Source organism: Microtus pennsylvanicus, chromosome 2 (assembly GCF_037038515.1).
Source record: "Microtus pennsylvanicus isolate mMicPen1 chromosome 2, mMicPen1.hap1, whole genome shotgun sequence".
NCBI lineage: Eukaryota > Metazoa > Chordata > Mammalia > Rodentia > Cricetidae > Microtus > Microtus pennsylvanicus.
This window is the reverse complement of record NC_134580.1, coordinates 98,454,455-98,477,316: the sequence shown is the minus strand read 5'-3', so window position 1 is coordinate 98,477,316 and position 22,862 is coordinate 98,454,455. Positions and strand designations below refer to the sequence as shown.

General features: G+C 50.2%; 1 protein-coding gene across 3 annotated transcripts in view; it reads left to right on the top strand.

The window, feature by feature from the left end:
* Pla2g4e (phospholipase A2 group IVE) overlaps window positions 1–22,862 on the top strand; it is a 79,103-nt gene that overhangs the window by 38,926 nt on the left and 17,315 nt on the right. For 2 of the 3 annotated variants that reach the window (XM_075961871.1, XM_075961870.1), the window contains 11 exons: window positions 4,657–4,729; window positions 11,476–11,612; window positions 13,303–13,434; window positions 14,812–14,852; window positions 16,164–16,206; window positions 16,998–17,061; window positions 18,060–18,220; window positions 18,323–18,409; window positions 18,777–18,814; window positions 20,896–21,031; window positions 22,682–22,818. In XM_075961871.1, coding sequence (XP_075817986.1) covers window positions 4,657–4,729; window positions 11,476–11,612; window positions 13,303–13,434; window positions 14,812–14,852; window positions 16,164–16,206; window positions 16,998–17,061; window positions 18,060–18,220; window positions 18,323–18,409; window positions 18,777–18,814; window positions 20,896–21,031; window positions 22,682–22,818 — 1,049 coding nt within the window. The other variant, XM_075961873.1, reaches the window with a different exon arrangement.

The following is a 22,862-nucleotide window of genomic DNA, read 5'->3' as shown; positions in this document are numbered from 1 at the left end:
CAAAGTGAGTACTGACTGCCTCGGCAGATGGCTAGCTGCGGGGTGCCACTGCCATAGACTGCGGGGTGCTACTGCTGTAGACTGCGGGGTGCCACTGCCGTAGACTGCGGGGTGCCTCTGCCGTAGACTGCGGGGTGCCACTGCCGTAGACTGCGGGGTGCCACTGCTGTAGACTGAGGGGTGCCACTGCTGTAGACTGAGGGGTGCCACTGCCGTAGACAGCGGGGTGCCACTGCTGTAGACTGCGGGGTGCCTCTGCCGTAGACTGCGGGGTGCCAATGCTGTAGACTGAGGGGTGCCACTGCCGTAGACTGCGGGGTGCCACTGCTGTAGACTGAGGGGTGCCACTGCCGTAGACTGCGGGGTGCCACTGCCGTAGACTGCTGTAGACTGCGGGGTGCCTCTGCTGTAGACTGCGGGGTGCCTCTGCTGTAGACTGCGGGGTGCCACTGCCGTAGACTGCTGTAGACTGCGGGGTGCCACTGCCGTAGACTGCTGTAGACTGCGGGGTGCCACTGCCGTAGACTGCTGTAGACTGCGGGGTGCCACTGCCGTAGACTGCGGGGTGCCACTGCTGTAGACTGCGGGGTGCCACTGCCGTAGACTGAGGGGTGCCTCTGCCGTAGACTGAGGGGTGCCACTGCTGTAGACTGAGGGGTGCCTCTGCCGTAGACTGCTGTAGACTGCGGGGTGCCTCTGCCGTAGACTGAGGGGTGCCTCTGCCGTAGACTGCGGGGTGCCACTGCCGTAGACTGCTGTAGACTGCGGGGTGCCACTGCTGTAGACTGCGGGGTGCCTCTGCCGTAGACTGCGGGGTGCCACTGCTGTAGACTGAGGGGTGCCTCTGCTGTAGACTGAGGGGTGCCTCTGCTGTAGACTGCGGGGTGCCACTGCTGTAGACTGCGGGGTGCCTCTGCCGTAGACTGCGGGGTGCCTCTGCTGTAGACTGCGGGGTGCCTCTGCTGTAGACTGAGGGGTGCCTCTGCTGTAGACTGCGGGGTGCCTCTGCTGTAGACTGCGGGGTGCCTCTGCTGTAGACTGCGGGGTGCCACTGCCGTAGACTGAGGGGTGCCACTGCCGTAGACTGCGGGGTGCCACTGCCGTAGACTGCGGGGTGCCACTGTTAGCGACCTCCATTGTGGTGTAGGCAGCTTCGTAAGGCAGGGAAGAACTTCAGGACACATCAGCACGAAGCTGAGCTGGGTAAGATGAGCGATGGAGAGAGAAAAAGAAGAAGGAGAGAGAGGGAGGGAAAGAGAGAAACTTGAGATACTTTAAGTGCAAGAATTGAAAGAAAAATGTGCCTTAATGGTTGGGTGACACATGGCTATAATCACTTAGGAGGTGGAGGAAGCAGGAATACCAGTTCAAAGCTAGCCTGAGCTACGTAGGAAGTTCAAGGTCAACCTGAGTTACACGTGATCATGTCTCAAAACACCAGCTAATATTCTCTAATACACACATAATGTAGAAATGACTTGTGTCTTTTAAAGTGATATGGCATAAAGGATGCAATTTGCAATCAGGTTCAAAGATTTGTAAAAATTTTAGGTAAAAAAAAATAATGAGCTGGTTTGCTTCTTTTCTTTGTTTTAAACAATGTCCTGTTATCAATGAAATTGTGAGACTTATGAGGTTCAGTGTTAAGGGCAAAAGGAGTTATAAGTGATGCTTAATAACTAATGTCATTGAATCCAAAAACTGTTTGTATCCATCTTGTTTGAGATGTCTCTGGAGGAAACTAACTCCATGTAGGCAAATCTCTACTGATTTTGTCAGTTATAGTCAAACATAAATCAGATTCCGGAGCAAGAGGCCTCTTTTCTTTACCCGTGCCCCTTGAATTTTCCTTATCTCTCTATACTGCTCAAGGTTATAGTAAAAATTAGACAGATAAATCCATAAAAAGCTGGACATGGTGGTTCATATCCATAATCCCAGCATTAGGAAGGTAGAGGACTCCAGGGCAGTGGTGGTGCACGCCTTTAATCCCAGCACTCGGGAAGCAAAGGCAGGTGGATCTCTGTGAGTTTGAGGCCATCGTGGTCTACTGAGCGAGTTTCAGGACAGGATCCAAAGCTACAGAGAAACCCTGTCTTGAAAAAAAAAAATGAAGAAGAAGATGGTAGAGGCAAGAATTCAAGGTCAGTCTGGACTGTCTTGGCTCAAAGAAGCTGTCATTGTCATCATCATCATCCTCCACCTCACACAGTGGCAGCCCCATGGTTACTGATGTTGCTAGTATTGTACAAGAGAGTGACAGAGGAGGAAGCGACAGCCACCCTCACTGACAGACACTGGGGGAAGAAGACAGAAGAGAACAGCTCCCGCCTGGACTCTGGGTGCCCTCTGAGGAAATGAAGAGTAGGGAAAGCTTGCCAGGACCACACACTCCTTCCGAAAGGTGATGCTTGCCTCCTCGCTCAGTCAATCCATGACCTACTCTGCCCAGGACAGGATGAGAAATGAAGAGCTTGCTGCCTAGAAAAGTCCCGCCATAGGCCACAGACCACAGGCCACAGACCACAGGCCACAGGCCACAGGCCACGGGCCATGGACCACAGACCACAGACAGTTAGTATGGTTTTAGTCTTTGGCCCAACTACAGGACTCACAACAGAATGCTGTTTGAGCAAGTTATTGGCCCCAAAGGCTTCCGAGTTATACTCACAGAAGGGATCCTTGAACCCACAAGCAACTGTGAGCTCGACTCTGGTTCTGTTAGAGAGAGGGAAGAGATCTTGGAATTACATGTCCTTATCAGGTAATGAGGAACTCAGATTTCTCAGAATTGTTGTTCTCTTATTGGTTAGACGGAAGCCCCAGAGGAGTCTGGGGAGGAAAAGGAAAAGTGATAACACAAATTGCCCCAAGTGGTGTCAGTATGAGGACTTCCGCCCCAAATCCCTTTCATGTCAATCTTGGCTTTTCCACAAACCATAATTTTCTTTAAAGAGAAAAGAGTAGGCCTATCTGAAAAAGTCACAGAGTGTTCTAGCAGCATTGGGAGTTGTGCTCAGTGAGGGGGACAGGCTTCCATACACATACATGATGAGCTGGGGGTCTGCAGGACAAATCCAAAGCCTGGAGTGGACACTTGCAAGGGCTGGGCTACACCTGGGTGACATTCTCGGTAAAGAGTTTCAAGTCTGAGGTTTAAGCAGAAAGGGCATAGATCCAAAGATACATGAAGAGAACAGGCTTGGAGCCTCACACTGTGTTGGCTCGGTGGGGTCTGGAGGAGCATAGCTCCTTACCTCAACAGACCAGGACCCTGGAGGTCCAGAAGAGTCTTTCAGAGTCTGGAAATGCAGTGGTCTGGGGGGGGGGGGGATTTCTGTAGCCAAGAACGTTCCCATTGTGGGCAGCAAGAGTCCATGGCCAGTTCACCCTACTGTCCTCACCATTAACCCTGCCCATCCTCTCTCCACCTTGGACCCTCTCTGACTCCCTGGCTCACAGTGGCTATTCAAAAACTCTGAGTAAAAGTCATAGACAGAGAGGAAATGGTGTGTCTGTGCCGAGAGGCAACTGGAAGGTACTCTCTAAATGGCATGGTGGCAGAGGATTTGTGTTGTTGAGAATATATGTCCTTGAAGATCAGTCATACACAGGCATAATCTGAAAACCTGGGGCAGGAAACTTGAATAGAAAGAGGAAGAGAGTTGTGGTCCCTCCCTTCCTGGGCAGTACATGTGATGCAGGGACACTTGAGAGTGGGAAAACCTGGTTTGGGGATATCTGGGAGGGAGAAAGTATCAGGATGGAAAGAGGACAAAAGTGGACCCACGGCTAGTAAGAAACTCACAGAGGACAAAGACAGCTGCTGAGGGAAGCCAGATGATGACTTCCGATGGGTGGGATCTGAGACGAGGCAGGGCTCTCAGCAAGTAACCGGAACAAGAGCGAGACAGCTTCCGCTGAGCATCGGATGAGCAGCTCAGGGCGTGCCCCCGGTTCCAGCTCCTAGGCTAACACACCGAGGGAGAGGCACAGATCTGAGGGCTCCAGCCCCTGGGGTTAGCAATACCGACAGAGGCATCTAACAGGCATCAGTCATCGCCGTGAAGATTATCCATGCTTTTGTCGTTGTGAAAGACAAGCACCGCACATGGGCCAAAACATCACAGTCATCTAGAGCAAGGCATGGTGAGATGAAGGGCAGATGCCGTACTGGGGGAGAAGTACAGTGGCCAGGAATACAAGGAAGGGTTACTCTGAGGAAGGGGCCTGCCAGGCAAGGGAGCTACAAACACCCAGAGCTGCAACAAAGACCTGTGGTGATAAGCTCCTGGCATGAGATGCCCAGGTTTCAAAGGTGTCTACCATCCCAGTCATAAAGTGCCTATCTTCTTCTGAGCAAGCTGCCATGTTGGGTGGGCAAGGGGAAATTTTGTATCTGTGTGGCTGGAATAAGAAATTATTCATTGGGCTATAGAGACGTATATCAGCCTAGAGATAAAAAGATGAAAAAGCAGCATGTCTCCGCTCTAGAGACTTCCATGTAGGACAGGAACAAGCCAAAGTAAACCATGACGGAACAGCGTGGAGGTTGCTGCGAGGTGGGCAGGGAGACAAGTGTGGAGAGGCCTCCCCGGCAGCACTGGTTTCGAGGTGGTACTTGAGGGGTGACTTCACTTTCCTTTTAATCAACAGGAGGGACCATCTCCATGCCATCTGCTGACAGTGAGGGTCATCGGCATGAAAAACGTCAGGCAGGCTGACATACGTAAGTGTCCTCCCCACTTCTCCCTCCTTTTTGCGGGGTCGGGATGGAGAAAGGACCTGACAGCCACCAGTCAGGCATATCTCTGTGTATAGACGTCCTGAGCCATGGCTGTGTGTCACGGGTGAGGTAGGGGCTGCTGTGGAAGAGCAGTGGAGGCCGTTTAGCACCATGGAGCTGCCCACCAGCTCCGCTCAGAGCTGCTTCTCGGAACACAAACCCCAAACCAGGCTCTTGAGCCACAGTGGAGTCTGTAGCACCCAGATCTGCAGCCCAGCCTCCTCCGTGTGGTTGGATATTCAAACTCTTTTTAGACTAGCTTCCCCTTCATCCAGCTCCCGCTGCATTCCCAGGGCACAGGAGCTCAGGGAACTTCTGCTTTGGGACTGGGCCAGAAATGCCCTACATGTATGCTATAGTGCGGTATCTAAGGGATCAGTTCTCTCCTCGTGTGGACCTCTGCCTGCTTAAAGTAGGAAGGAAGCTTTGCCTCTCTAGGGAGAGAAGATTTTATGTCCAGAGTGCACAGCTGTGGGAATGGCCAAGGCCAAAAGGGCACACTGAGGTCCTAGGATCCAAGCACCCAGGTTATAAACATCCGGGGGGACCGAAAGCCTGGTCGGAGGAGGAGCAACCCGAGAGAAGGGCTCTGTCTTTGGGGCACCCGCTTTGGTCTGGCCACGAGGTATCCAAACAGAGCTCAAGTCTCCCCACACCTGAGTGATCATCACAGGAGGTCCACTTCGTAGGTGAGAAGTTTATGATAGCCTGAGGTAGAATGTGTGTTTAATTCCAGGCCTGGGGGTCTGGTGAGGAGAGGGGACCCTCTGGGGCAGTGGATCTCAACTTTCCCAATGCTGTGACCCTTTAACCCAGTCCTTCAGGTTATGGTGACTCCCAACCATAAAATTATTTCCTTGCTATTTCATAACTGTAATTTTGCTACTGTTATGAATCACAATGCAAATATCTAATATGCAGGATATATGATATGATATGACATATGATATGATATATGATAGGACCCACAGATTGAGAACCGCTGCTCTCTAGAGGAAAGAAGCTGTGGTCAGATTGCAGACAGTCAGAAGCTAGATAGACAAGGAATCTGTTGCATGGTGACTTCCTGATGGTCGCGTGCCAATCATGGAGGGACAGCAGGTGTGGAGAGCAGAGGAGGGACAGCCCTGTCGTCCCTGAGACTGCAAAGGGACAGACATGATTCAGACTGAGCCTACAGAGGGTGAGGCGTTCAGGGCCCATGTCAGTAGGAACGGTTCCAGAAAGCATTAAGTTGGGCTTGTGTCGGCCAAGGGACCCACTACAGAGCAAGGATCCCCCAGACTCCTTGGGGCTTTCTCAGTATACTGGGGTGTGACCTGAGGAGCCAGGAAATGTCCCCAGGCCCAAACCATGCCACCTTTCCTGCCCATCCCAGAATGGGTCTCTTACTCTCTTCCTTCTTGGCAGAGGTCACCCCTCCCCTCAGCCCTAGCTCCCCCCCACACCTTCCTCCAGCTTCTCCAGAGGTGTGTCTGTTTCAACCCCGTCACCAGTCACCCAGGACGCTCATTCTCAGTCTTCGTGCCTGTGCCTGTATGCAAGACCTTCCATTGTCCGAGGCCCTTTCTTTTGTCCCCGCCACGCCTATCCCCTGGAGGCTGGCAAGTGGTGTGGTAGGCTATGATCTGGCTTTACCAGTCTCCTTTCCCCCTTCACCGCATGCCCATTGGCACACAAGCAGACTTTGGGGTTCTTTTTGGGAACCCCTTTTTAATATTTTTCTCCCTTCCCCTAAGGGACAAAGGGCCGCTATGGCGTCTGATGGTGCTGGCAAGGTCACGTTGGGTCTGAACTCCACAGTTGTCACTGGCTAGGCTATGGTGCTACTGTCTATGGATCCGGGGGGAATTATCCTGATCACTCTTGCTCAAATTGCCCCTTCTAGCTTAAATCCAATATTAAAGGTTCTTTGGTTTAGGCATCTAACCCATGTCTGATTTCTGGAGATGTCAAAAGCCTAATAGAAGGAAGTACTCAGAGGTTCAGGGGTGATAACCCACTTGCCAAGAGCTAAAGAGTACTTGTCCCAGGCCAGAAGGCAGGCACCTCTAGAAACCCTCAGCCACCAGGAGTCTCCTTCTGTGGTGAAAACAAGTTGAAACCCCAACCAGTACCCCTGGGGACATCAGGCAGGGACCTCAAGAGATATTGGGGTATCCACTGGTAAACACACAGGAATGTACTGAACATCTGCAAAGACAATTAAGTCATCTCTGCCACCTACAATTCAAGGAAGGGAACATGTCATTCACATGACCACATCCTCTGTCACTTCCTGGGGAACAAGGGCTAGAACCTGCTTTTGTCTAGGAAATCCCAGGTCTTGAAATTCCCAGCTTAGTCATCACTTCCTTGTGGCTGACTTGACAGTATTCTTACAGTTGGCTAATGTGGTTGCCTCAGACTGTCACCTGGGCCCCCAGAGCCTCCACCATCATTCCTTGGCCTCCTCCCTTTAAGCTACGCTCTCCTCATTCTCAGCCTTTCAAGTATGGGGTAGAGGAATCTTTCAGCAAAAAGAATCGGGAAGCTAATGAATGCTTGAGTACGGGTATCTGATCCTGATCGGCCTTGTCACTTCCAGGAATGTTTTGTTGTTGCTGCTACTGTTTGTTTGTTTATTCATTAGATAAGTCTCGCTGTGGAACTGAGACTGGACTTGAACTCTTGTTCCTCCTGCATCTGCCCTCTCAGTGCTGGGATTCCAAGCATGCAGCTTGCCTAATTTGGTTTTTGCTGCTGTGATTGACCAAAAAAATTGACCAAAAGCAACTTGGGGAAGAAAGGGCTTATGTAATCTTACAGATTTTAGAACTTCATTAGAGAAGCCAGGACAGGAACTCAAGGCAGGAGCCTGGCAGCAGGAACCGAAGCAGAGACCACAGAAGGGACGCTGCTTACTGCGTAGCTCACCGTGGCTTTCAGCCTGCTTTCTTGTAAAACCCAGGACCGCTTGTCCAGAGGTGGCTCCGCTCACAGTGGACTGGGCCCTCCCATGCCAGCCATTAATCAAGAAAACACCCCACAGACTTGCCTACAGACCAGTCTGATGAAGGCGATTAATTCCTCAGTTGACATTCTCTCTTCTCAGATATGTCTCGGTTTGTGTCAAATTAGCTAAAACTAAACAACATTCGCTACCATGCCTGGAAAGAATTTTTTTTTTATCTTAACTTGAGGTTTAGGACAAAAGACTGAGATGTTATTTAATGGATTCAGTGGGAAATTTCTAGGTATGGATTGATAAAAGTGGAGGAGTTTTAGAGAGACAGAGGCCTTTAAGGGTCCTTTAAGTCAGGCGTGCTGAGCGACCTGGCAGAGCCAACAGGCCTGGCAGAATCCCTCTGCACAGAAAGCAGACTTGAGAAGAACATGCCACGCCCAGAGGGAAGTGCTTGGGACCAGGAAAAGCAAAGGGAGGAGTTCCAGAGGGCCGAGCAGGTCCCTGGGAGGAGGGAGGAATTCCAGAGAGCCTAGCAGGTCCCTGGGGCACCTCCTATAAGCAGAGCAATCCCACACACTGACTTGCCCACCTGCATCTGCTCAGGATTTCTTGCCTCAGATACAGCCCTTAACAGGAAGTTGTTATTCATTCATTTAAAAGTTGCCTAGTGAGTGCCTAGTCTGCCCAAAGGTTGCAGGCCTTGGCCTTCTCAATGAGCACAGTGGTGAAGACAATGACTGGACCTGTTCTGCCAGTACAGCATAGCAACAGCCCTCTCAGGAGTGCCACATGGGACCAGAACTGGATGCTCAGAGGAGGGGTACAGAGAAGATTCTAAAACCTAAAGGGCTCGGGAAGAGAAGGGTGGGTTAAAGTAGGAAAGAAGTAGCTGGGTGGTGGCAGCGTAGGCCTTTAATCCCAGCACTCTAGAGGCAGAGGCAGAAGCGGACAATCTTTGTGTGTTCGAGGTCAGCCTGGTCTACAGAGCGAGTTCTAGGATAGCCAGGGCTACACGGAGAAACCCTGTCTCAAAAAACCAAAACCAAAACCAAAAAGAAAAGGGAAAAGTAGAAAAGAAGGATGTTGAAGCTAAAGAGATGCCTCAACTGTCAAGAATATTCCATATGCTTATGGTGGACCCATGTTCCCTTCCTAGCATGTGCATGGATGTTCACAACCTCCTGTGACTCCAGATCCCATGCCCTCTTTTGGTCTCTACAGGTTACTGTATGCACATTGTGCATGTCTCATGCAGACAGGCACACCTACGCAAGAATGAAAGGGAGGAAGGAGGGAGGGAAAGAAGGAGGAAAGAAAGAGGGAGAGAAAGGAGAAAAGGAAGGAAAGAAAGAAAGAAGAAAAGACGGAAGGAAAAAACAAGGAAGGGAGGGAAGGAGGAAGGGGGGAGGAGGAAGGAAGGGAAGGAGGAAGGAAGGAAAGAAAAAAGGAAGGAAGAAGGAAAGGAGGAAGGGAGGGAAGGGGGAAGAGAGAGAGAGAGAGGAAGGGAGGGAGGGAGGAAGAAGTGCCTGGCACAAGGAGCGACAGGTGCAAGGCCTGGAGCAAGACAGCACGGCCCTTTTGGAGAGCTAAGATGACTAAGCTTGTCCTGCAGTCAGAGTGCGTGTGGCTGGTTGTCTGCACGCATGTGTAGGTGTGTGCATGTAGGCATAAACACATGCAGGGCAGGGGTGGGGAGTCAGGAAGGGTGGAGAGTGGAGGCGAAGCTGAGAAAATAGAAAGGAGAGCCATGATGGGTAAAGATAGACTCCTTCCTGAAGCCAGATGGGAGCCATTAAACTGCACAGTGACAAAGCCGCGCTTCCAAAGCCCCTCTCTTCGGAGAGAAGGCTGGCAACAACAGGGAGCCCAGTGGGAAAGCTGCAGAGACGATAGCGACCTGAACAAGGTAGTGTCAGTACAGATGAGGACTCAGGGCGAGAATCAGGGAGCATGCCCTCTGCTGGCCTAGGTACCTGAGTCAGTGGGCGACAACAGGGTGGGCCTGGAGGAGATGGGCCCAGATGGTGAGGTCATCATTTTCTTCTCATTCCGTCAAAGTTTCGTCTTTCTGTGTGGATTAAGCCACGGTTGGGATAGGTGAGGATGGCGTCTTCTCACCTTTACTCAGCGGGAGGAGGGCTGGGAGTGTCTGCTCACCAAATGGTGAGCCATCAAAGACTAGAAGCCAAAACATATGATGCAGAATGGGGCTACAGACCATGCAGAACTAACTTATAGTGCAACACGAGCTTGGGTCCCTGAGGGGCAGCTCTGCTTCCACTCACACAGCAATTCCTAGTAAAAGTTATGAGCTAGTTGGAGTCCCATCCTCCCAGCCTCTCTACCTACAGGACTTCTGACAGTGGGAACTATGAACTTTCACTAAATTCTACAGAGGTGCACCCTAGGACTTAACCAAGCAGGTCACCGAGCTGGTGACAAAGATAGTCCTGGTACCTCCCCCTCCTCCCAAGCATAATGGCATGAGGAATCACTTAGGCTATCCTTAGCCCTATCTGTCCCGCTACTCCCACCAGAAAGGTTAGAGCAGCTCCCATTTTGGAAAGTCTTACTGAAGTCAAAGCAGTTTCCCTTCTCCAGGGCACATGGAGCAATATACTAGGTTTGTTCATTTAAAGTGGCCACAAACACAAGGGTGTCCTGAATTGTACACCCCAGACTAGGAGACCAGTACTGAATGGAGAACCCACTAAGGGCAGCTGTATTAAATCATACAAAGACACGGCCCCTGCACATTGTTTCATCTGAACCCGTTCCCACAATGGCCCTTCTCGGCTCTCTGGTGGAAAACTATACTTCTCCCTGCTGCTTCTCAGCACAACCCTACTTTGGTTCTCTTGGTGCTAAGACCACAGGTAAAGTGGATCTTTGGAGCAGGGCTTTTAGGTATTTCCACGACATCTGGAGCACTATATAGCTTATCTCGTTGTATACTAGTCAAGGTTCTCTAGAGGGCTGGAACAGACATAGTGAATATGTATTAAAAGGGGGGTTATTAGAGAGGCTCACAGAATGTCGTCTGGATAGTCCCACAATGGCTTTCTTGTGATGGGAAAGGCTGAGGATGCAGTAGTTGTTCAGTCCATGATGTTAGCTGTCTCAGAGTCCCAATCTAAAGCTGTAGGCCTGGAGAGTACTCCTGGGAGATGCTGGTCCTCAGTACATATTGGAATCCCAGAGAAGTCGGTTCCAATATTGGTTAAGTAATGTTGTAGCAACAGGAGGGGTGGTCTTGCCAGTGAGAATGAAGGAAAGCAGGCAAAAAGCAAGTTTCCTTCCTTTGTATCATTTTATATGGGCTCCCACCACAAGGTGTGGCCCAAAATTAAGGTGGGACTTCCTGCTTCAAATATTCTGTTTTAGAAACCTTCACAGGAATGGCCCAAAGCTTGGGTTCTAGTTGATCCTAAATTAGTCAAATTGACAACCAAGATTAACCATCAAAGGTGTTTGCTCTAGCACCTGGAGTACTTCCTCTTTAGGTTACCCTGGTCCATGATGAGGGTCAGCAAGACTCACCCTCATCCCTTGTGACCTATAGCCCTTGGTCTGTGTGGCTTCTCGGGGTTCTAGGACCAAGCCAGAGAGGCAGATTCCTGCATCAGGAGAAGAGGAGCAACAGAGGAGGCCTTGCTCTAGAAGAGATTTGCCTGAGGTTCTCTCTTGACTTCACCATCTCCTCTCTTCTCCTTTCTTTTCTACTGTTGTCTTCCTGAGACAGTGAGTCAGACGGACTGCTTTGTCACTCTCTGGCTGCCTACTGCCTCTCGGGAGAAGGTGAGGACCAGAACCATCTCCAACTGCCCACACCCAGAGTGGGATGAGAGCTTCACCTTCCAGATCCAGACTCAAGTAAAGGTGAGCCGCTGAGAACCACACCTGGGTGCCCTACCCACGTGTCTACTCCCCTCTCTGCCACCTGTCCCTCCCCACTCCCATGTCTTCCTCAAGGCTGTTTGTGTATCGTCTTACTTGCCCTATTAACCTGTCTTCCCACTCCCCCACTGCTTCCTTCCTCCTATGTGTGTTCCTTTCTGAGTCTGCTAATCCTTCTACCTTCTCACTTCCCCGTCCTCCTAGTTCTCGTTGATCCTGACAGACTCTGGCTGAAGCACAAATTGTGTTTCCAGGACCTTCCAGAGCATCCTCCCTGCAGGAGAATACGCAGTAGGGAAAGCCATTCTATTGACCAGGTCTAACCTGATCTGATTTCAGCCAGAGGCTTTCCTCTGAAATCTGCTCTTGATCGCGTCAGTCCTTCACTTACTCTGTTTCCTTGGGTGTGTGCTCTTTCGCTTGTTGAGCCATTATTTCGCAGCGCTGTTTTTCTTCAGATACACGGTGCGTCTAAATCACAGCCACATTTCTGGTAGAACTCTCCTTGAGCAGCTTGAGTGGTGGCCCCCTTGAGACAAATTTGGCCTGGTGATGAAGGCATCAATCCCAAGATAGTCACAGCTTGATCCCCCAAGTCCTGGTCTAGCCCAGGAAGGACAGACCCTCTCGACCTTCCAGAACTAGAAGTATAGTTCTAGTTCGTCAAGAGTCCTTTTAGTTTTCGAGAGGGTTGTGCTCCCCATGGTTCCAAAAAAAAAAAAAACAAAAACAAAACAAAACAAAAACCTCTTCACCCGCTGTCGTGGCTCACACCTGTCATCTCAATACTCAGGAGGTTAAGACAGGAGGATCGAAAGTGTGAAGCAGCCTGAGCTGCACAGTGAGACCCTATCTCAATAACATAAAGTAAGATGCTTTTTCTGTTGTGTATCTGAATTTGGTGAGGGAGGTAGAGGTAGTGTACCATCTTGCTTCCTGTTTTGCAGTTACTAGATTGCCCTGGTACATATATAAGCTTCCAAAAATTACAAGACCAACAGATCTATATAGTTAGAGATACCCCGAACCGCATTTATGTCCACTAGATAGAAATCTAGGACGTAAACCTTGCCTTCAGTCACAGCTCCCAGGATCAGAGGTTAAGAGTCTTAGAAACTAGTCCATGCCGTCTGAGGCCATTGAGAACAGGCTACTTGCTACTTGAAGAGCTACTTTGGGACGACTCATAAGACCTTCTTAGGGGTTACTGTGCCAAAGCATAGAGTTCACACAATTCACCCCAATCCCCCAATTGCTGGGAACAAAATAGCCTTTATTGGCCCCTCCCTTGGAGTAGCAAATGTTCATTTCCCTGGCCTGCCTTTTCTTGCTATCTTCAGATCCCAGGTGCCCCATGTCTGTAGGGCCTTGCTATGCTCTCCATCCTGCCCCGGGTGAAATGAAAGCCCTCTATAATCTCCCCAGGCTTCTCAAGCTTTCAAAGGGACCAAATTACCCTGAAATCAGAGCGGGGAGGAGGGCAGTCTCTAGGGACCTGGAAAGCAGGGGAAGACACTTCATCCCTGCAGATGTCTCTGGCATCCAAGCGGAAGTATCTGTGTCCCCCTTTGTCAGACCTCACTCTCTGCTAGGACTGAGGTCCTGTCCCCTGTCCTGGGAGCAGGTCACTGCAACCATGGTAACCAGGCATCCACTCTCCTCTTTCCTCTAGAATGTACTAGAGCTGAGTGTCTGTGATGAAGACACATTGACGCCAAATGACCATCTCCTGACCGTACTCTATGACCTCTCCAAGCTTTGCCTTCGGAACAAAACCCACGTGAAGTTTCCGCTCAACCCAGAGGTGGATGCAGATCACAGAGCTTCTAACTTCATGGGAATACCCACATACTGTCATGAAACCCTTCCGTGGGCATCTCTGAGCACATATACAAACTGGGGAAAGGATACACTCTGGTTCAACTCCTAGCACTGTCACTTGCATGGAAATTACTTAACTTTCCTCGTTTCCTACTTCTTCATCTATGCAATAGTGACACTAGTCCTCCAAGTAGCGTTGCTATGAGACTTAAATGAAAAAAAAAGTAGTGATGGCACCTAGCAGTTAGAGTTTGCTATGCTAACTAGAAATGTGGGTGCCCATTTCCTTTTCCTCACCTCCAAGTCCTCTTTCTGGAATGCCCTTGAGGTAGAGAGGGCAACTTAGGGAAGTTCAGGGCTGGAAAGAGCCAGGGTATTCTAGATTCAGCCATTGAACAAATAGCTGGGTGATTCTGTGTGAGGTGAAGTGCTGGGCATACATCAGAGGGCAAGCAAGCATCGCTACCTTTGTTCTGTATATTCCGATGGGGAAACTGAAGCCCAGTGAAGCCATGGTTCACCCTCAGGTACACACGAGGCATGGAAACAGAGGGAAGGGAAGGGGCTTGTGTTGGCAGGGTTGGACTCTCTAAAGACACCAGCTCAGAGCTCCCTTGCCCAAGCTCTGAGCCCTATGAGAAGCGAGGCAAACAGTGGGGAACCAGGAGTCGAAATAGAATATCAACGCTCAGGGACAGAAGAATGCATATTCAGGGCCAGGTGTCACATCCGCACCTGAATCCCCTGCTGTGGGGTCCAGCCTTGAACAGACAGGTTTGTACATTTCAGGGTAGGGGCATGTGGGTTAGAAATGTTAGGCAGAAAAAAATAGAGGCACAAAGAAATAGATAGATAAGATAGAGTCAGGAGGGCAACTCAGTGAATACTTCGTCCCCTCACGTTTATTTTTCATAGGCTTTATATACCCCAATCCAAAGGGGAGGGGGAAGACCAAAGACCTTTTTTACCAAAACAGAAGCAGCAAAATGCTTATCTTCTCAAATACCCAAAGCATCAAGTAACAACAGCCTAGGTCAAATCATCCCGTTTGGAGTCACACCCTTGGGCAAACCTCCTGTCACTAACCTTGAAGGAGCAAGAATAGGCATGAACTCTCTGACCGTTGGTCAAGGTGACTGAGTCCACGTCCACGGGCTCTGACACCCTGCATTGTCACTCTGTGCCTGAGTCCGAGCCTGGGACAAAGATAGGTGGGGAGGGCAAGAAGAGCCGGCAGCAGCCATTCCTTCTCCACGACCCCATGGGCAGGACATGCAGGTCTGCAGGGGTGGAAGTGGGTCCCTGCAGGCAGAGGTTTGCAGACATGGCCAATAGCCTCCTTCCCTTTCTCTCTCATCAGGGCATGGAAGAGCTGGAGGTGGAGTTCCTGCTCGCAGAGAAGTAAGTAGGCATCAGCCCTGCGCGTCAGCTAAGATCCTGGACTTTAGAGCTGTGTCTGCCTTCGCGCTGCCCTACGTTGTTCCGGCCTCATTGCTGGCCTGTGTGCTGGCTTTCTCCATGTGTGCAGGTTCTCTTGGGAGCTTATAAAGGGTGTAGGTGCCCAGGCTCAGACGCTATTCTAGTTCCATTGATACCAGTATCTGTTTAAAGATTTATGAAGTTGGGCATATAGATTAGTTGGTAGAATGCTTGCCTAACACAAAGCCCTGGGTTCAGTCCCTAGTACTGTACAAATAAAGTATGGTAGCACACACTTGAGATCCCCCCCCACACACACACACACATTTCAGTGCTTGCCTCAAGTCCCCAGCATTTCCAACAGGAATTTCCTGGAGAATTCCTGCCACCATGGTATGGGATGAGGAACTGTCAGAGCAAACATCGTAACCCCTGGCTGAAATGGGAGGGAGTGGGCAACAAAAAACAAATCTGGAAGCTGGAGAAGAGACTCAGTGGTTTAGAACACTTGCTGCTCTTCCAGAGGACATGGGTTCAATTCTTAGCATCCCCATGGTGACTCACAACCACCTGTGACTCCACTTCCAGAGGATCTGATGCCCCCTTCTGACCTCTGCTGGCACTGCATGCATGTGATATACATACTTAGATACACCCTGCATGCATGCAAAAACAAAAAAAAAACATAGCTATAAAGTAACAAAGTAATTTAAATGTACAAACTAACCCTATTTGCAAAGTGTATACATTAATTGAAGCACAGAAGCTGTGTTGGTATGAAGAGTACTTGCTTCTGTTCTGGATGTGGGGCTGCAGTCTTATTGACCTCTGACTTGTGCGTTGTTCCCCGCTGGACATTCTGTTTTAAATGTACACCACTTTCTTACAGGGTCATAGAGGCTGGCTTAACGCTCCAATCCTCCTGCCTCTGCCTTTTAGGTGCTGAGTTTACAGATAAATGCCACCAATCCTGGTTCAAACCTAGTTTTGTTTTGTATTGTTTTTCCCGAGACAGGGTTTTTCTATAGCTTTGGAGCCTGTTCTGGAACTAGCTGTTGTAGACCAGGCTGGCCTCAAACTCTCAGAGATCTGCGTGCCTCTGCCACCTGAGTGCTGGGATTAAAGGCGTGCGCCACCATCGCCCATCTCAAACCTAGTTTTTCAAGCAGATATTTCTCATTTAACTGAGAAGGATCTGCTATTCTATGACTGATATGATTTATAGCTTTTGCTGCCTTCTTAAGAAACCAGCCAAGAACATTGTCACTGACCTGGAGTTCTCTTTTCTTTCAGTCTCTCTTCACCAGAGATGCTCATCACCAACGGCGTGATTGTGGTAATTGTCCTTCTGGGCTCTGGTCACTCCAGAGGCCGCATGTGGCTGCTGCTCTCAGGGGAGAGGGGCTTGAGCCTACCTTGGAACCTTGTCCCTATGCTGAGTCCAGCGAGAATTAGCCTAAATGGTTAACTAAATGACGTACACCCAGGGGTGGGGCTGCATCCCGAGCCCCTGGATCAAGGCAGGAAGTAGGAGGGTATCACCCTTGCCCAGCACCCTGCACTCCCAAAAGATCATTCCTTTCCCAGAATTGGTCACTTACAACAACTCCAATACCTCTGCAAGCCTGATTTCAGTACTAAAATTATTTCTTAGGCCAGCTCATGGTCTACATAGTGAGACCCTGCCTCAAAAGAAACAAAACAACTACAAACAACAACAACAACAACAAAAATCATAGCTATTTTAACTGAATGTACCCAATGTCCCAGAAAACTTCTCCTTTTTAAAGCAGAGTGCTTGGGATGTGCGGCAATAGCCTTTGCCCAGTCTCTGCTTTTCGGAGGTTATTTTATCCCAACTTCTTACTTGCACTGCTGGACACAGGCTCAGGTCAGCCCCTGATGCTCCTGTGAGCATGACTCCCAGTAAACCATGATGCGCGCCTAGCTTTGTCTTCCCCTTCTTGGAGCACTCAGTACCCAGCATGCTCGGCAGAAGCCCAAAGCTGATCAATACTAAATCTGCGCCTTTGCCTCTTCCCTTCTAACTGGAAGAGGGGGCGTGGCTTTGCTTATTGTGGCATGGCTTTGCCTAGCGTCCCATCCACCCTTTTTGCTTTGTTACAGTCTCGGCAAGTCTCTTGCCTGGAGGTCTGTGCGGAATCCAGGAGGCCAAGGAAGAGGAAGAAAAGTGAGAGTTTCTCTGCTCGTCTAATGGCGGGTTTTGCCATGGGGGTGGGAGGAAGACGGCTTCCAAGCCCCATGGAGGTCATTTTGGAGCTCAGGAAACTAGGTCAACTCAACCTGGTATGGGCTATCCTGGGTTGGGGGAAGTAAAGTCAAAACTCCTCAGAACTGCGTCCCCAGACACCCGTCCTCTTCAGCTGTCTCTAGGAAGAGTGTGTTCTTCCAGGGACCCAGATGGAAGTTCTCAGGGCCACCCAGTGTCCTGGGGCCTAGGGCTCAGTGCTGCCCTGAGTCTGCCTGCTCGTACAGTGGGGCCGGTGGGTTCTGCAGCTCCCAGTTCAGAGCATTTTCCTAGTGAGACACACATATCGCTGTCTGCTCCTCTGTGCCTCTCTTATGCTGGACTTCCAGCTCTTCTCACAGAAGCAGTGTGGACCCACAGACACAGGCTAGAAAGGAGGGCTTGGAGGGGCTTCTGCTCCCAAACTGACAGCCTGCTGGGGGATCTGTTTTCTCTACAATGGGCTGGTGACTTTGGCAGAGGGGGATGGGAGGCTGTTCTAGTAAAGCAACACCAAGAGGTCTTACCTTGACTCAGCATCTTAGAGGGCTTTCTGGAGAGCTAATCTGTCGGCATACTCCACAGGCCTTGTTAAAATGCAGATTTCAGGGCCCTGTCTGAGGCTTGCGAATGAGTGTCTGGGGATTGTGAACCCCAACTGGCACTTCAAGATGGGATTTTTTTTATTTTTAAATTAATTTTATCTTATACATATGAACATTTTTGCCTGTGTGTATGTATGTACTCCAAGTGTGTTCGAGTTCCTGGAACTGGACTTTAAACAGTTGTGAGGCACCCTGTGGGTGCTGGAAACTGTACCGGGGTCTTTAAAAGAGCAACAAGTGGTCTTAACCGCTGAGCCAAGATAGGAATTTTGCTGGGCTAAATGGGAAGCCAAGATGAGAATCTTCTCAGGGGTCTAACTGCATCTTCTTTCTCAGATAAAGACCTGCTAGTGATGGTAACAGACTCCTTCGAGAATACTCAGTGCGTCCCACCCTTCCAGGAGCCCTGCTGCAGCAATCCAGCCTGCTTCCATTACCCTAAGTACTTCCAGCCCCAGCTGCGTGCGGAGGCGCCAGAGAGCCGCTGGAACTGTGGGGTACATAGCAACCGCAGTTGGATGGGAGGAGGAGGGGGACTGGGCTGGAAGGGCTAACAGAGGGGCCCCTCAGCCCCTCACAGAGCCCACCCATCCTTCCAGATTTGCTGCTGTGGAACACGCAGGAATGGCTCTGTCTGCCAGCCCCTCGATTGCCTTTCTGATGGCCAGCCGGTGACCCTGCCCGTGGTGAGCGCCTGGGTCTGAGAAGGGGTCCCAGAGCCGCCTAACTCCAGTAGCAGGGAGATGGGAAGAGCGCAAAGACACATGGGGAAGGTAGCACCCGGGGTCTCGCAAGCAAAATGGAATGGCCTCGTAGGCTTCAGTGGGAACCAGGAAACGTGGAGTCTGAAGATGATGGAATCATTGAATCTAGAAGTAGGCTGTGGGAAGGGAGCATGCACGCATGTATGTGAGCATGTGTGTGTAGATTATTGTGACTATGTGTGCATGCTGGGTTCTGTCCATGAGTGAGTCATGCAGTAAGTAAGTCTCCCCCTCTTTGGCCGGGCTCCTTTGCTCTCAGGGGTCATCTCTAACATCCTTTTCTCCTCAGGGAGAGAACTATGAACTACACATGAAGTCCGTGCCCTGGTAAAGTACCCTTTCCTGTCCTTTCCCTAACTCAGGGGAGTGGGTGTGAAGTCATATCTCACTGTGGCTTGATTTGTGTTCTCTTCCATGGCTAATGGGGCTGAGCATCTATTCCGGAATTACTTGGCCTTTAGTAGATCTTTTCTGAGACATGTTTACCCAAATCCTTTGCCTATATTTTAAGTGGGTTCCATCTTAATATTAATTTATGGAAGTTCTTTGCATAATTCTGGATAGAAGTATTTATATTTACCTTGTTCTGTGAGATATCTTTGTATTTTATTTGTGTGTGTATGTGTGTGTATTATCTTATATCATGTATGAGTGTTTGTTTACATGTATGTATGTATGCCATGCTTAGCTAGGGCCCACAGGGATCAGAAGAGAGCATTGAGTACCCCAGAACTGGAGTTACAGATGGTTGTGAACCACCATGTAGGTGGTCCCAAACTGAACCTAGTCTTAACTGCTGAGCCATATCTTCCAGCTCCTCTTTGTACTTTTTGAGGGTAACCTTTGAAAAATGAAGGTTTATAATTTTGATGAAAACTATTTTCTCTTTTGTCATTTGTATTTTTGATGCCAAATCTAGGAAATAGTGCCTAATCCAAAATCATGAAAATTTGCTGCCATACTTTCTTCTAAGATGTCTTTAGTTTTAGCTCTCACATCTGGGTTATGGTTTAGTTCTTTTACATCCTGTACATTTTACGTGGGGATATCCGACTGCTCCAGCATCATTTTTGAAAAGACTCTTCTTTCTCCTGTTAAATTTCACCTGTGTTGAAAATCAAGTGACTATATTTTTTTTATAATTTTTATTTTATATGTGTTTTTCTTGCACATAAGTCTGTGCACCACATGTGTGCAGTACTATCAGCGGCCAGAAGAGGGCATCCTGTCCCCTGGAATTGGAGACACAGACAGTTGTAAGATGCCATGTGGGTTAGGAATTGAACCTGGGTCCTCTGGAAGAGCAACCAGAGCTCTTAACCTCTGAGCCATCTCTCTTGCCCCTCGCCTATATTTTGATTTATAGTTTGATTTGTTATTTTTCATTAGAAAAGTTTCTTAGTCACACTGGATCTCAGTTTTCCTTATCAGCAATTCAGGTTACTCCTTGAATTCCATGAATTAACATGTGTGAAATGCCAGGAATCTAGATGGCAAATGGGGTGCTCAGGAAGTGTCCACCAATGCTACTGTTATTTTCAGTCCCATGACTGCCAGTAGAAGCTATTTCCTCATAGGAAGAGAGGTGCTGGGAGAGTCCGGGCCCTGCCTTCAAGGGTACTCAACTTTGTTAGTATGCTAAGATAGGCCAGAAACTGACACCCCCTCGGAGTCCTTGGGGGAGATGGGCCTCGGAAGATTCAGGAATACGGGTAATACCTGTGAAGGTAAAGATCCTAACCGAGGTTCAGATCAGGCCATGAGAACCTGGCGTGTCTCTTCCAGCAGGTAGCTTAAGGTGAGCTTGGACAGATCTGGTAGGGTCGTATATGCCAGGCTTGAACTTGCTCGTGACAAGGATCTGATAAAAAGAGGACAAGCGTCAGGCCTGTCATGGTGGCTCATGTCTCATCTGCCTTGAAGAACTGTGGGGATGGGGCAGTGAGGTCAGCGTGAGAGGCTTTGGCCTTCGCACAAACACCAGAATCATGGTTCTGTGGGCAGGAAGGACGCAGAAGAAGCAGGGAGCCCTACAGGAGCAGAGGGCTGGTCTGTGGGGCTCAGAAGAGTCTAAGAGATTTACCTACGAGATCTAAGGAACCCTCATCACTCATGTCCAGCTTTGGGACAGAGAAGGTACCTAGGGAAACCTTTTGGAATTTTCCCGATCCTGCCGAGGAAGCAGAAGATTTGAAGAGGCCCAGTGGTAGTCTTCAGACAAGTACCAGCTTATCGTGGACCAGCTAAGGCTTAGGGCCTTTAGGTACTGAAGGTCGTGCTGGCCAGTAAGCATTTTGCAGATGAGAATGTAGATGCCCAAGGTCGCAGAAGAGATACATGGCAGAGCTGGGCCCCAAAGCCACATCTGCTAGTTGAAGACGGTGGCTACAGGGTCCCCTTTCCCACAGCCCTGACACGCTGGATGTGCGGCTCGGCTTCAGCCTGTGCCAGGAAGAGGTGGAGTTTCTGCAGAAGCGGAAGGTGGTGGTGACCAAAGCCCTAAGTCAGGTGCTGCAACTGGAGGAGGACCTGCATGAGGATGAGGTGGGTCAGCAAGGGCACTGCCTGCGCTAAACCAGTCCCCCAGCTCCACGTCCTACTTCCCAGACTCACGGTGGCTACTGTACCACCTGGATTTGTGTTTGCTCAGGCCGCTGAGGGTGTGGTGCCAGGACAAGGGCCCTGCTCTGTGTGGTCCAGCTGCGTGTCTACCAGGGTAGGGATGGGGGCTCCTGGAGCTGCACACACACACACACACACACACACACACACACGCACGCACGCACGCGCGCACACATGCACGCACGCACGCAGGCACACATACAGGGGTGGAGGGGAATCCTGACATGGCTAAGCTGTCTTACTGACATAGCGTCAGGATGGCATTCTCACCCAGCCAGGAGACATTTTCAGGTTCCAGCACCTAGGTCACCCAGCCCCCAGCCTTCACCCTCTTGTTCCTTTTCTTCTCTAATGTGTGCATGTACCTGTCCCCACCAGAAATGACAGCTGAAGGAAGCTGAAGAGAATCCTCTTCCATTCCCAGAGCCAGTTGCCTCTTCCCCTGGAGGTAGCCACAGAGCCCCTGCACCTCCATCTGTTAGTCTGGGGAACAGACTGGGCCCAGAGCACCTGGCTAACCAGGAAGCTGGCTGGGACGGGGCTCAGCTCCAGGAAAGATCTTACAGTCCTACTAATGGAAATAGGAAGCAAGGGCACCTTAAACCTATGTTTTACACACACACACTTATCAGAATGTGGTTTTTTTTCCTTCTCTTGCTCTCACAAGTGCTGTGCAGGCTGAGCATGTCCTGTGTGCCAGACCAGGGACGAGCGTCCCAACATTGCTGCCATGTATAGGTGTCGGTCAGCCACCGTCCATGTTCCCCACCGTCCATGTTCCCCACCGTCCATGTTCCCCACCGTCCATGTTCCCCACCGTCCATGTTCCCCACCGTCCATGTTCCCCACCGTCCATGTTCCCCACCGTCCATGTTCCCCACCGTCCATGTTCCCCACCGTCCATGTTCCCCACCGTCCATGTTCCCCACCGTCCATGTTCCCCACCGTCCATGTTCCCCACCGTCCATGTTCCCCACCGTCCATGTTCCCCACCGTCCATGTTCCCCACCGTCCATGTTCCCCACCGTCCATGTTCCCCACCGTCCATGTTCCCCACCGTCCATGTTCCCCACCGTCCATGAGCCGTCCATGTTCCCCTTAGCCTCGGTTTTAACATTTATTAACAAAGGGCTGGGGTGAGTGCTCAGAAATCTTTTTTTTAATTATTTTTTTTCAACTTTTCTCTGTGTAACAGTTCTGGCTGTCCTGGAACTCATTCTGTAGACCAGGCTGGCCTTGAACTCACAGAGATCCACCTGCCTCTACCTCCCGAGTGCTGGGATTAAATGCATGTGCTACCACCGTCTGGCTGAGTGCTTAGAACTCTCTAACCATGACTTTCTGATTTACCAAGCCTGGATTAGGCAGCAGACCCCTTACTGATGGCATCACTGACTTAGAGCAAAGGTCATCTTCTGGGCCCTACCGCGTAGCCCACTGCTCTGGAAAAGGCAGTCCCCAAATCATTCCCTTCGGTCTAACCAGCTCTCTGTCTTCCACCATTTTTATTAAGCTGAGATCACTCCATGTCTGTGGAGGAGCCCTCTCCAGCAGTCTTTTCTGTGCCTACAGGTGCCAGTGATAGCCATCATGGCCACAGGAGGTGGCACAAGATCCATGGTTGCCTTGTATGGCCACCTGCTGGCGCTGCAGAAGCTGAACCTTCTGGATTGTTCTTCTTACATCACTGGCTTGTCGGGTGCAACCTGGTAAGGAACTGGGCACCATTGTTGGTGGAGCCCAGAGGAAGCAG